The 15,118-nt window shown below is 40.3% G+C and overlaps 1 protein-coding gene across 2 annotated transcripts in view; it reads left to right on the top strand.

Moving 5' to 3' along the window:
* The first annotated feature begins 4,952 nt into the window (after positions 1-4,952).
* RGL1 (ral guanine nucleotide dissociation stimulator like 1) overlaps positions 4,953-15,118 on the top strand; it is a 156,905-nt gene continuing 146,739 nt past the window's right edge. For both annotated transcript variants that reach the window (XM_036755958.1, XM_036755959.1), the window contains exons 1-2: positions 4,953-5,189; positions 6,308-6,418. In XM_036755958.1, the coding sequence (XP_036611853.1) occupies positions 5,163-5,189; positions 6,308-6,418 (138 nt within the window). In that variant the 5' untranslated portion in view covers positions 4,953-5,162. The remainder of the gene's footprint in view (positions 5,190-6,307; positions 6,419-15,118) is intronic.

Genomic DNA, 15,118 nt, shown 5'->3' on the forward strand with positions numbered 1-15,118 from the left:
GCTATGTGTCCATTTAAATATATAAAAAGTAAATGCAGGATCACAACTACCACTTAGAATATACCAAACAATATACAAGATAAATGAATTCTTCAACTGGGAATGAGATAAGACCTCAGTCCAAACCAGAAGAAAGAGAATGAGAATGAGAAAGTCCACTCTCAAAGGTTTTTGACTTGTTTGCCTAGAGGTCAAGAAACGCCATGGGGCTGACTTCCCATACACGGTCATCTGAGACTCCAACTAGCCATTCCAAAGTATGAACCTTGCCTCTCTTGAGGCCTTCTCTTTAAGTGTCTCTGCAACCTAAGCCCTTTACTTAGATACACAGTATCTTGCTCACCCAATCAGGAGTCACATCTCCATCTAAATACAGAGCTATCTCTTTCCCACTTCAACTGGAGAAGTAGGTATTACAAAAGGGACTTCATACTCCACAAGTTGATCATCCAGCTTTTTTTTTAAAGACCTGCTTCAATTCAGTAAACATTTGTTAAATACCTACTCTTCGATAGGCATTGTGCTAAATGCTCGGGATACAAAAAGCGGAAAAGGATGATCCCTGCCCTCAAGGAGCATACAAACTAATGGAAGAAACAACTTGCAAACAAAATGTGCAAAGCAAGCTATAGACAGGATAAATTGGAAATAATTAAAAGAGAGAAAGCCCTGGAATTAAGAGGGGTTAGGGAAGGCTTCCTGTAGAAGGTGGGCTTTTAGTTGATACTTAAAAGAAGCCAGGAAGGTAGGTAGGGAAAGTATTCCAGACGTGGGGGACAACCAGAGAAAATGCCTGCAGCTGAGGGATGGCTTGTCTTGTTTGTGGAATAGCCAGAAGGCTTGTATCACTGGATAGAAGAGTACATTTTGGGGAGTAAGGTGTAAGATTCCTGGAAAGGTAGAAGGGGGCTAGGTTATAAAGGGCTTTGAATGTCGAACAGAGCATTTTGTATTGGCCAGTGGGAGTAGGGAGGTGAGATGACTGGACCTGTGGGAAACCTCCTGAGGGAGCCCATTCCTCTTGTAATTATTCTTTCCTTAACTTAAGCTTCAATTTGCCACTTTGCAGCATCTCATTACTTCCATCTTTGCCAAGCAGAAGTGATTTATTCCCTCTTCTGTGCAATAGGCACAGTGACTAGACCTGTGCTGTTATTAATTTAGGTCAGGAAACTTTACCAAAGCAAATTGACGCCTTCTCCGCAATGTATAGCCTTAGAGAGCGAGCTGTGCTGAGAGTTTAAGTGCCTTCCTTAGGGTCACTCAGCCAATCACATCTGAGTTGCTCCAGTTTAGACCCTTATCACCTCTCACCTGGACTACTGCACTAGCTCCTTAATTGATTTCCATGATTCCTCTCCAATCTAGGCTTCACATGGCTGTCAAATGAGCATTTCTAAACTAAAGTTTTGACTTCTGCTTAATAAACTTTAGTGGTTTCTTGTCTCTAGGATAAAATATAAACTCCTCTGTTTGGCATTTCACAACCTGGTTCTAACCTACCTTTCCAAGCTCATTATACATTATTCTCCTTCACCTATTTTATGATCCAGTCAAACTGGCCTTCTTGCAGTTCCTGCCATATGCTATTCTATCCTGGGTCTCTGTGGGCCTTTGTAAAGACAGTGCTCTGTACCTGGAATTCTCTTGCTTCTTACCTTGGTCTCTGGGAACCCATAGCTCAGGTGCCATTTCCTTTAAGGGGCCATTCCTGATTTCCTCCAGTTGTTAATCATCTCACCTCTTCCCCCATCATTGTATCTTTGTTTGTATCCTGTACTTACATGTTACCTCCTCCTGCAGAATTTAAACTCTTTAAAGGCTAATTTTGTCTTTGCATCCCTAGCACAATGCCTGGCACACAGTAGGTACTTAAAAATGCTGGTTGATGGATTCATTGAGTACAATTATAGGCTGCACCTACATTTTATATAAGCTGGAATTTAGGGGGAAAAATGTGATCCATATTAAGACCAATACAATAAGTGACCACATAGTCTTCCTCAGGATAGGGCCAGCTTCCTGATCTGCTCATTAGCTTTTAGGCACACACTCAGAAATTATAAGGCATATTGTAGAAACAGAGCAATAGAACAGTTGTTTAAAATCAATCTCTGGAATTCTGTGGAGAAAAATGATTTTTAAATAACCAAAATGTTATGTATCCATACCTTTTCAGAGTGGTTCTGCTTCATAGAGTAAAGTGCTTGCTACATGACGAGCTAGCTAGCGCTGCAGATAGAATACTAGACTTGGAGCCTCAAAGTCATTTCAGTCAACTCTTTGTGACCCTATTTGGGGTTTTCTTGGCAAAAATACTAGAATGGTTTGCTATTTCCTTTTCTAGCGCATTTTGTAGATCGAGAAAACCGAGGCAAACAGGGCTAAGTGACTTGCCCGAGGTCACACAGTTATTAATGTCTGAGGCCAGATTACAGTTATTAATGTCTGAGGCCAGATTTGAACTCAGAAAGACTCATCTTCCTAACTCCAGGCCCAGCACTCTATCTACTTCACCACCTAGCTGCGCCTGGAAGGCTTGGGTTCAAATTCCATTTCAGAGCCTTCCTTGCTGTGTGACTTGGAGCTAGTCACTTCACCTCATCAGCAAAATGGAGATAAACATAACCAAAGGGCACCACTCACATTGCTATTGTGAGGACTTAGAAGGACTAGTTCATATGAGCATATTTGTAATTTGGGAGAGACGGTAAACAGGGAAAAATGAATTATTAGAGTGCAGCGTGAGGAGGCTAGGGGAGGAGTTCCAAGGGACTAGAGGAGTCATCAGATTTCCTATTCAGAAAGGTTTTCCCATGCTTCGCATTCCTACTTTCATAGAGTTATAAGGTTGAGGCTGGAGGGGGCCTTAGACACCAGCACTGTGAGGTGGCCAGAGCTGTCTGGTACCGCTGAAGTGGCAATTGTTCACCATCACCACCTCTTCTCTTCTTCCCCTACCTCAGCCACCCCCAAGTGAGGTAAGGCATGGTCTGAAATTCAGTTTATACCCTGATTTATGTAATTTATGTGGGGGAGGTAGCAAGTAGCAACCTAGTATAGTAGAGAGAGGCCTGGGTTTCTATCCCGACTGCTGCTAATTCCCTGGGATCTTGGACTAGCCATTTGACTTGTCTGAGCCTTAGCTTTTTCATCTGTAACCTAAGGATGATGCTATCTCTCATTCTACCTAGGAGGGGTGGGTACTGTGAGGATCAGATGAGGCAATGGCTATAAATTATTTTTATAATCGTAAGTTTTTATTATTTCCAATGAGTGAGGGCCTGGAGGGAAATGGGGCTGAGTTGAAAGAAGGGTAGGTCTTAGGAATTCACAGTACCTAAATGGCCTTTAGTAAGAGGGGTTTTTTTTGAGTGAATTTAAGCTGATTTAAAGACAGATAACCCAGGTGGGATGAACACAAGAAGTTTGGGAAGTTGGTTTAGAGGGTACATGTGACAGGTATGACTTTCTGGCACATAGAGTTAGGGCCTGGACCTGTGATTTCATTGGAATAGATACTTCCTAGTTAAGAAAACTCCTAACCATGCAGGCCAGCACCTCTCTCTCAACTTGTAGTAGTTTTAGAGAGTTGCCTAGAATACTGAGAAGTTAAGTCCAGAGTCCCATTGCCAGAACTTGAAGCCAGGAAAACTTGAATCCAAGTCTTCTTGGCTTCAAGGACAGCTCTCTATCCACTATGCCACAATACTCTCCACTATACTGCCTCTCGCTCTGCCTCTCTATAATCATTTGACATCTCTTGGGTGGAAAACATGCTGGATTTGGAGTTTGAGGATCTGAATTCAAATTTTGGCACTGTTGCTGTCTACCTGTGTGACTTCGGGCAAATCACTTAACCTCTCAGGGCCTCAGTTTCCTCATCTGTAAAATGAGTTAGACACATAATCTAACTCTTCCGAGGTCCCTTCTAGTTCCAGATGACTTTTATTGTTTTAATTTAACTGAGGCTGAGGGCAGGGAAAGTAATAATCTTTTGTCCTGACAGCTGATCTGTCCATTATGATAATGATCAGTTCAGCCATCTCTTTCACAGAAGGGTTTTCTGTGCAGTTATTATTGACACTATGGTGTTACAGTAAAGAAAATGTAACAGATGGTGATTTAATCACAAAGCATCTCAGCACCTCCAGGGCCACTGGCAAGCCTTCTTTCCACAGTTTGTCACCCTGCCTCTTCCTCCCTGGCCCAATCCCTGCAGGCTCCCCCTCTCCACCTCTCCTCCAGTCAATTACCAGCGTGAATGGACTTGGTCATTTTTGGATGGCAGGAAGATGTCCTAGGCTGGTTCTTGCAATGACTGATACAGGACAAGGCATAGCTTTTGGCAGTGACTTAGAGAATACTAGTTTGTTTTCTCTTTTTCCCCCCACGAAGAAAAGCCTCTTGGCTCCTGTTCTAGCTACTTTACATCGTTAAATGCTTCATTGGAGTCGCTCTGATTTAATTATTCATAGAAGTCTACACAGGCAGATAATAGAACTTTTTGACTAATCCTCCTCCCCATTTACCACTCCCCCTCTCTTTGTCTCTTTTAGCCAAGGGAGGGGAAAAACACGGACACACACCCACACCCCCCTCCCCCCCCCAGACACACACACACACACACACACACACACACACACACACATGCACACACATTTCTATTTTGGCACCTGGTGACCATTGGAAACCCAGATAAACTTCAGAGGTCTGTTTTGGTGAGATAGCCTTTGGAAGGTTCGGAAGCTGGAGAAACTGTCTCATCGGGACTTTGTATGGAATTTAAGAAAGGGAGAGTAAGTTCATAAGCATAAACAGGAAAACCTTACATCACAAAGTGGCGTGGGGAGGAGTCTTTCTCTGCTCTCTCTCTCCTCCCTCTCCTCGCTCAGTTCTTTGTGGTCATGAATTGACTGCAGCAGAATCGAGCAGGAGAGAGGGGGGCAGAGAGCAGCGGGAGCAGCAGCAGGAGTGTGTGTGTGTGTGTGTGTGTGTGTGTGTGTGTGTGTGTGTGTGTGTCTGTACGTACGCCTGCCTGCCTGCCTGCGAGGGAGAAAAGTCTGCAAGAAGGTTTGCAAGAAGAGGGGGAAAAAAGAGCGACTTTTGCTTCCAAACAGGATTCATCATGCAGCGTCCGTATCCTGAAGACAAAACTGAGAATGAAATTGCTTTGGAAAGCTAAAATGGTAATTAGAACTTTCTGACGTCTTTAGAGACTTCTTTGGTGGGGAATCTCCACCACCACCACCACCGCCCCAGGCCCCCCACTTTTTATTTCCTCTAGGAGTTGTTTGGACTCCCTTGGAGTGAACCAAGCCATCCGATCCCACATTTGCGTGCAGCTTCTCGGAGGGCTATGGGCAGGAGAGTTCCAGATTCTTGACTCTCAGATTGTATGCTGCCCTTAAATGATGCTTATCTCCCCAGCAATTGTCTCGTGAGTGTGTGTGTGTGTGTGTGTGTGTGTGTGTGTAATATGTGGCCGTGAAGGGAAACTTTTCAGAAAAGGGAAAACAAAGTTAGCGGCGTCTGGGTGAATCCAGGAGGTTTTTTTTGTTTTTCCCTTTTCCCTTTCTCTGGCTCAGGACTCTTTAATATGAAACTTGGGTTTAGTCGGGGACACAGCAAATCCGGGAATCATTTCAGAAAATATTTTAGTTGCAAGTGCACGATGATGTGATGCCTTTTTCTCACTTGCCAGATCATCCGATAGAAATAAAACTTTTAACTTTTAAAATTCCAAAATCTTAAAGAAAGGTGGTGGAACAGAGTAATTCCTTTCCAATGAAATGAAAACTCTTAGCATTTTAGACACGTATTTGCTTTTGAGTTTAAATAAGTGAGACATTTTAAAAAGTGCAATCTTCCAGTGACTTTTTCCCTTTAACTTGGGGGGTGGGGGTGGGGTGGGTAGTCGTGATTGTGTGTATGTGTGAAAAAAGCTGGCTAATCCAACCCAAGTCTCTTTCTTCAGGGGGAAAAAGTTTTGTTTTTTTAAAAAACTATTTAAAATATGTGAGAGTCTAGGAAAAATAACTAAATGGAAAAGTCCGGGTATCCTGATACCACAGAAAAAGGCAGCCTGCCAAGTAAATCTCGGCATTCCCTCTATCTCAATGCGCAGTGAGTTGCTCTGATAGTTAGATTTATTTTGAACAGTTCATCTTGCTCCTCGAGTGCTGAGGGAGACACAGTTGTAAGCAGCAAAGCAGCTGGATACATTGTGGTTAGAGAGAGGAAGAAAAGCACTTTTTTTTTTCTCTCTCCCCTTTCTCTCTTTTTGTTTTTCTCCCTTCCCCGGCAGAGCTCGATTCAGGACTGGGGTGAAGAGGTAGAGGAAGGAGCTGTTTACCATGTCACCCTCAAAAGAGTCCAAATCCAACAGGCTGCCAATAAAGGAGCGCGATGGCTAGGGGTGAGTAACGCTGTCCCAGTGGAAGCTGGAGAAGCTTTGGGAACTTTGCTGCTGCCTGCGTGGATTTCCAAGTCTCTGTCTTTCTGTGAATATCATTATTTAGCAAAGGCAGACTTTCCCATAGAAAGGAAACTGACAGCAAACCAAGTTTTTTGTGTCTTTTGTTTCTACTGGACTTCAGAAAATGGGTCTGGTTTTGTGCTTGGTATTTTCAAAAGCTCCTTCCCTAGGCTTGTCAATAATTCAAAACCCCTTAGAACTCCCTTGAGATTGAAGGAAACACATTCTGGGTGGAGAACAGTGCCACAAAGTAACAAGGAAAGATAGTGGGGCTTGAAACAGGAGAGATAAGCAAACTTTGCCCACATAGCATCCCTCTGTCCCTTACCCTGCCCTTCCCCCCACAACAGAACCTTCTCACCCTCCTCCTGTATTTTCAAGCACTGTACACAGAGCGCCAAGAGAACAGACCATACATATCAAACCAGCTATCTTCAGTGAGTGACAGGCTGTCTGTAGGGATGGAAGCAAATACCTTTTCATTGCCTTCAAACTGCATATGTGGGTGGGGTGCTGGACTTTTGAGAGGTTTTGCTTTCCAGAAATAAGTTTCTTTTCTCATTGAGACTCTAAAATATGTGGTAAGTCATGTCACTTCTGTTTAGTTTTACAACTAGAAATCATTTGGTTCGTCTGGAATGGGGGTGGGGAGGGAGAGAGAGAGAGAGAGAGACAGAGAGAGAGATCTCTAGTTAGTGACAGGTTTGAGTATCACATTCTGAGAAAAGAAAGGGACCTGGGAGAAAAAAGCAAAATGATCTTACAGTAGAAAGGTGACAAGATGGACTTGATGGAAGACTGAATAGTGGGTTAAGTCCCCTGGAAAGAACAGAGTTTTGCCATGTGGATCAGGTGTAATTTTTACCTGGCCTTGTTCTTGATAAAGCCTGATATCATCACAGATTATAGGAAGGGAAGCAAACAGGGATCATTTTCTTTCAGCCCACTAGTTTTATAGATAAGCCAAGGGCCAGAGAAAGGAGGTAACTTGCCAAGGTCATGCAGATGGCAAATATCAGAGCTAAGGTTCCAACTCAAGTCTTTCGGCTCCAAATACAGTTTACTTCCCACCATGCTACACTAAATTCAAAACCTGTATTGTTTAAGTATTAAATGTGTCCTTCATGTATCTTTGTATTCTTTGGTCTTTCAGGAAGCCTCAGAATGTATTAAACAGTAATCAAGGGTGACCTGAAAAGTCTTGGGGGAAGAGAGAGCATATGAGGAATGGGAGAGGAAACAAAAATTATTCAAGGCCTCCTCTTAGGAATAGGGGAGCCATGTGGCCTTGTTCCCCCTCCCCCCAAGAAAGCCCCACACATGGGGTTTAAAAAAGGACATCTAAGAATCATTTCCTCAGCTATGTAACTGCTGACATTGATATTCTGTGCTTTTGCTCTTGCTAAAGTTGGGGACATCCCGAACACCACTTAAATTAATGGCACCACCCCTTAGGTGCCATAAGGTATTTATTAGTGACCTCTTCAAGCTTTGGTCAGCAAGTCACTGAACTTAGTAAATGAGAATTAGAGGTTCTTATCCATTTAACGGGTATCTAACCTGAGATGTCATTTTAAATTTATTTATGCACCTCATCAGCAATTCTGACAGGAAAGCAGAACTAGAATTCGGGGTAGTCATCATCTTATTGCTGGCTTTTATATGTTTTTTAAACATGGTGTGGTTTGGTCACCCTGGTTATTTCAAAACGAACCATAACTACTGAATAATCACAGCTGCCTTCAAAAAAGTCATTACATTTTCTGGTACAGGGTTATTCCTCTCTAATGACATTGTTCATCTTGCTTGGATTGCACTTTTAGTTTTTAGCCAAATACAATAGCAGTAAATGACTGAATCATGTTGCAAGAGTGGAAAGGCTAACTAGGCATTCCTCTGAACAGATGCTTGGGGGCTGTGGTTTAAATAGCTCTCTTCACTCATTTATGATTACTTCCTACTCAGTCTATTGGTTCACCTTCCCCTCTCCAGTGGTCTTACACCTCCCACCTCTAATATTGCACATTGCCTGTGAACACACACACACACACATACACAAACACAAACACACAATCCCGAGTTCACCTACCTCTGGATATGACAGCAGATTTTTGCCTAGAAGAGTGGGGAATACAGAGAAATTGCCTGAACTGATGGAAGAGAGTGTGCTTTCCCACTCGTAGTGTCTATATTTTGTTGCTACCGATGCTTAACAGTTGCTCAGGGCTTTTACAAAATCTTGTGTTCAAGGAGATCTCAGAGGTTATCCAGTCCAACCTGTATCTGACCCCAAATTCCCGCTATGACATTCTTTATAAGTGGTCATAGATACAGGATTTTGAGCTGTAAGGGATCTTAGATTATTTAGTCAATTTATAGATGAGTTAAACCATGACCCTAAGAGGTGAAATGAATTGAATGAATGAATTAAAAAGCATTTATTAAGTGCTTATTATGTGCAAGATATTTTGTTAAGAGATAAAAGGATTTTTATTTTAGATTTGGGGCTAAAAATACAAAAGTGCTTGACAGCATATTTCAGGAGTGGTGACCAAGGAAGAGGTCTTTTTTTTTAAATTTATTTTTAGTTTTCAACATTCACTTTATAAGACTTTGAGTTTTAAAACTTTTCCCCCTCCTTAGCCTTCCATCTCCCCAAGATGTCTTGCAATCTCATATAGGCCATACATGTACAATCATATTAAACATATTTCCACATTAGTCATGTTGTAAAGAAGAATTAGAAACAAAGGGTAAAACCATGAGAAAAAAGGAGAAAAAAGGAAGAATAGTATGCTTCAATCTGCATTCAGACTCCATCGTTCTTTCTCTGGATATGAATAGCATTTTCCATCATGAGTCTTTTGCAATTGTCCTAGATCATTCCATTGCTGAGAAGAGCGAAGTCTATCAAAGTTGATTATCGCACAGTGTTGCTGTAACTGTGTACAGTTACAGCAACTGAGGAAGGGATCTTCAGTTTGGGGAGATACAGGGATTGTGAGTGGAACCATAAGGCCATTGAAACCATACCCTTTCCAGGAGCAATGATTGATGTTCCTAGAGCAAGAAATAAAAGGGAGGGAATAGAGGAACAGAGTTGGAGTAGGACGTATGGCACAATGCCCATGTAGATCTTGGTTTTCTGGTGGACTACTGCTGAATGGAATTTACCCAAAATCACACAGGTTGCAAAGAACAGAGCTGGGATTTAAACCCAGGTCCTATGATTCCAAACCCAGTGTCCTTTCTATTATGTAGCACTGCCTTTAGTCTCCATAATATCTCAGAATCTGTTATCTTCTTTTCTCTTTGATGCTCCCAACACACTAATTCCCCACTTTTTGAAGCTCTGCCTTAGTTTCAGGAAATTCCAGATTTAACTAAATGTGGCCTAACCAATTGGGTCATGGTAATCAGGCTTTTAAACTTTCTTTTCTTTTTCAGTAAAATGAAGTAATTTCTTGTGCATATTAGCATTTCAAAATGGCTGAAAAGGAACTTTTAGAGTTAAATAGAAAGTGAGAGTAGGAGGAGAAACAAAGAAATGATAACTCAAAGATTCTTAACATGGTTTTTATGAACTTAAAATTTTTTTATAATTATTTCAATATAGGATATCTTAAAAGTCTTAATACTCTTTTAAAGCCCCAGAAAGACTTTTGCAACATTAGTATAATCAGTTTCCTTCATAATCCTATGTATTTTATGCATTTAAAAACATTATTCTGAAAAGGAATGCATAGGCTTCATCAGATTGCTGAAGAGGGGTCCCTGACACAAAACTGATGATTGTAAGGATAGTCACTTTTTCATTTTGGTCTTTCGCTCTCCTTTGGCTAACACAGTTCCTGGCATATAGTAGGCATTTAATAAGCATTTATTCATTGATTGAGGAGGTCTTGAGAAGAGGGAAAGAATATGTTTATTAATTTATAAGTTCTTCAAGTGTTACTTCTTTTATTTCTTTTCTATAGCATCAGGACCTCTATTACTGGGAGGGCCATACAGTAGATGTTTAAGAAATATTTTAAGAATTGAAAAAAGATTTCTGAAATGAAATGTTGACAAGGAAGCTATACCCAGAAAGCAGGGGGATGCTAAGGACTTCTAAGAGGGCACTTATGCCTTCTGAGTTGAAAATGGTGAGATACTTGGAATACAGATTGCTATTACAAGGGTGGATGGGAGCACTGATCAAAGGAAGATGATATTGACAAAGTGTTTTCTCCTTTTTTTCTTGAGATAAAAGAGCAAGTCCATCTCACCACTAAGCTGATATGACAGTTTTCCTTTCTGTGTTTTGGATGACAGATGTCTGTTTTAGTTACAAATTTGGGCACTTCATTGTGATTGGTGAAGAGATTCCTTTGGTGGACGGATTCTCTTCATTGTCTTTAAAAAGTGATTTAAGCGCAATGTTGTGTAGAAATTCAGTGTTGTTCCTGCCAAGGAGACTGACATTGTCATCCAAGGAGTCGAAATAACTGATCACATTTGTTGATTTTTTTGTACTCTACTCTCTATACAGAATTAGGATTCGATCTTAAGAAGGAAGATAGAGAATGGCACATACCCAGATGTCAAGTGACTTGTTTAATCCAAAGACATAGAGTTTTGTTTTGGGTTGTTGATGGTGTGCAGTGGAAAGAGTGCTGGATTTGGATTCTGAAGGTCTGGGTTCTAGTCTCTACTTTACTACTTACCAGTTGCCTGACCTTAGGCAAGTCACCTCATATCTCTGGGCCTCAGTTTCCTCAGCTGTAAAATGTGAGTGATGATACTCACGCTGCCTACCTCTTAGGGTTGTTGTGAAGAAAGCACTTTTTAATGCACTATAGAAACATAAGTTGCTGCTATTGTTGTTTAAGTGATCTAACACTTCTGGAAACACTGTTTGGTTGTAAAACTAACAGTGAAGGGAGATGCAGACACTCCTGGCTTCCACATCCTGCTTGGTGACAGCAAGGTTATGTTGGGCAGTCTTTTTGGCTAAACTATTGAACAATTGACCTCATTTTTCACTTACAGAAAGATAACAGAGGGGTTATTTTGCTGAGATATTACCCCTGGAAAAAGAATGAGACTGGCTATGAACCAACAATTCTGTTGAGCCAGGTGGTGTTTGGAAGAGGAAAGGATCAAAACTTTTGCATTTCTTTGTGGCCAGTATTGTTGGTTTACCTACATTGTTCATGTAGGTGGCAATAATTGAAGGAAATTTCACTATCCCCAAGAGGATGGGAACTTGAACTGTTATAGACAGAACTCCCCTTATTTTGAGTGCTAGATGTGAGATTGAGAGGACATCGCTTTTATGGATCATAATTTCTGGCAACCTATCTTACTGGTGGTTTCAGATGATCACAGATTCAAGATGAAGCAAATTGCATCAAATTCTCAGGAAGGGCAGTTCAGAGTGAAGCTATTCCAAAGGCATGATTGGTGATGCTAGGTTATCATCAGTAGGTTTGTCCATACAGATATTTGACAGGTGGTGGACCTAAGTAAAGATTGGGAACTAGATAATGAGAAAGTTAAGAGGAGCAATTATGGGTCCTGGTGTTTGTGGTAAATGTGGGTCAAACTGAGGGCTAGTTTAGGTGTAATTATGTAGGAGTGGGAATAGAAAGGTAAAACAGCCTTATGACTGTGGCTTAGAACTTCGACTCTCAAAGGACCAAACTATCTATAGGTTCTTCATAACTGAAGTGTTGGTAGCCCCTGCGCACATACTGCTTTCAAAGGTTACACAAAGAGAATAGAGATGTTCTCTCTTTTGCAGGACTCGGGGGAGGTATGGTGACTTTGGTTGGAGGGAGGATGATACTTAGAAAGGTAATTTGTTTTAAGCAAACCCCATAGTTGAAATTCCTGATGCTTAGAGAAAATTGATCTGTGCTTGGCATTATGTTTCATGAGTATCTAACTGCAGCCAACAAAGCTAAGAAGGATAGCAAACTTACTGGATGATAAGACTCAGGACCTCTATTAGCAAAAACATAAAATATAATAGGAACAAATGGAAACCCTTACACTTGGATTTAAAAAAAAGTTTCACTATAAGATGAGATAGATCTAAGGTTTTTAGTAGATTGCAAGTTCAATATCAATCAACTAAACTAAGGCAGTCTTAGGCTACATTATGAGTGAATAGAGTGATACTATCTGCCTTTATCAGACCATATCTGGAATATTGTTTTCAGTTCAGTTCTAAGAATCACGTTTTTTCAGAAGAAAGTTGATAAGCTAGACAGTGACCAGAGGATAGCAACTAGCATGATATGAAGGACCTTGAGATTGTGTGCTGTGGGGATCACTTCAAGGAACTGTGACCATTTAGCCTGGAGAGCAGAAGACTTTGAAAACATGATAGCTGTTTTGAGTATTTCATGAGTCGTTATGTAGAAGAGAGAATAAACTAAAATCAGTAGGGAGAAATTGAAAAGAGGCAAACTTATACTTGATATAAATATTTTCCCCCAGATTATAGCTACATAAAAGTGAAATGGATTGCCTCTGTAGCTAGTGGGTTCCTCTTCATTAAAAGTTTAAGAGAATGATGACCATTGTTGGGGATGTTGTAGAGTAGATTGTTGTTCAGGTATGGATTGAACAGGATGGCCAATGTGGTCCCTACCAACTCTGAAATTCTTTAATTCTGTGACATACTGAAATGATTCCTACTGATTCTTTATTATATTTCTCTCAAATCCATTTCCTCCTTTTCATTCACATTACTATCATCTTAATTAAGGTTCTCATCAACTCTCCACTGGACTATTCTAATAGACTCTTGAGCTCTAATCTGTCTTTCACACAAGTGGCAACATCGTCTTCCTACTTCCTATATGGCTCATTTTGTCACAGCTCCCTTCCTCTCACTCAAAAATCATTGGTGGCTCACTATTACCTATAAAATAAAATATAGTCTCCTTAGCCAGATATTTAAGATCTTCTATAACCTGGTTCCTACTTACTTTGCAGCCTTATTTCATCATGCTGCTATTCACATACTTCCTATTCCAGGCAAACTGGACTAATAACCATTTCTAAATCTAGCCCTGTGCTCTCCTGCCTCTGTGAATTTCCATAGGCTAGCTATCCTTTATGTCTGGAACACAAATCCTCTTCCTTCAAGACCCAACTAGAATGCCATCACCTACATGAAAGCTTCTTTGATTTCTCCCCTCCTGACCCCCAGCTTGAAGTGATACCATATTTAAATTTTCTGTGAGCAAGTTGCAACTAACTCTCTTTTGTTTCCCCACAATCTATTCTGGTGGCTAGAGGGTTGGACTTGGAATCAAGAAAACCTATACTATAATGATGATGATGTTTCATCTTTCTATTCCCAGCACATAACACACTACTTTGCACATACTGGGTGCTTAGTAAATATTTAAATTAACTAAACTTACAAAAAATTCTTAGATTTTACAAATAGTTATAGACTTCCTTTAAATAGTGACTTCTCCAGTGCTTTTAAAGTAAAGAGAAGGTTATTTATTTCTTAACATTTTCCTAGTACTAGGTTCAAAACAAGGTTTGGCAAGTATTACAATTTATTTGTTATTGGAACGCCTATGAGTTAGACTTGAGTATTATAAAAGAAGAAGCTGAGGAAACGTTAGTTTGCCGTTTGCTATTATTTTGTTAATTTAGGAAAACAGGCACTTGTGATTGTATTAATAAGTATGTTTTATTTAGCCTTAGGAAACTAAGTTTCAAAATGGGTTTTCTTAGCAAATTGTAAATACATTGAAATAGCATTCCCCTCATCCTTAAAAAAAAGATTTAGAAAGAAATTATTACTATGATGAGTTAGCTTATGAACTATGAAGGAAATAAGGATAAAATAAGTATTTTCTGAGATATAACTATTATGGTAGGGTTGTCACTGCCTTCAGAACTTTTCTGAGATTTGTATATAAAGCATATGTAACATAAAGTTGAGAACATTCACTTTAGCCACACAAATCCAGATCACATCTGACTTCAAAATATCACTGTATATCCACCCCCAGCAAATGTACTGCAACATAAGTAAAAGAAACATGTTAACTTCTTACAATATACCCTTTGCTAAACCTATGGATTGATCTGAACGTTTATTCTCTGATGACCAACCTAGCTAAGCTAAGAGAGGCCCTTTGCCAGAGGGTTGACAGCACATGACAGTTATTTTTTTAGCCACTGCAACCAGTGAGGGGCACCTGCCAAGATATGGAGGGAATTTGACCTGCTTTTGTAGAGGGAACACTCACACTGGTGAAATCATGGATCTCTTGTTGCCTTATTTTTGTGGAAATTGAAGGTGAGAAAAATTAGTCTTTTGAAACTTTAGCTGCAGGAAAGAAGAAGAGAGAAATGGGGTAAGCTGTTTTCACTTCCACTTTTGCTCTTGGTTATAATTTGCCAGGGTTCTTTTCTTGTTAGTTTTCTTTCTTTCTTATTCATCTGTCTTGCTAGTGCCTTCATTTTATAGGACTCCTAAATCACCAGGATCACACCAGTGTGTATACACACATATATATGCACATGTATGTGTAATATAAATAAAATAGTATCACTATATGCTAAAAGCTCTACTTTCCATTCAACAAACATTTATTAAACACTTTGTGAAAAGGCACTTTG

Source organism: Trichosurus vulpecula, chromosome 4 (genome assembly GCF_011100635.1).
Source record: "Trichosurus vulpecula isolate mTriVul1 chromosome 4, mTriVul1.pri, whole genome shotgun sequence".
Lineage (NCBI taxonomy): Eukaryota > Metazoa > Chordata > Mammalia > Diprotodontia > Phalangeridae > Trichosurus > Trichosurus vulpecula.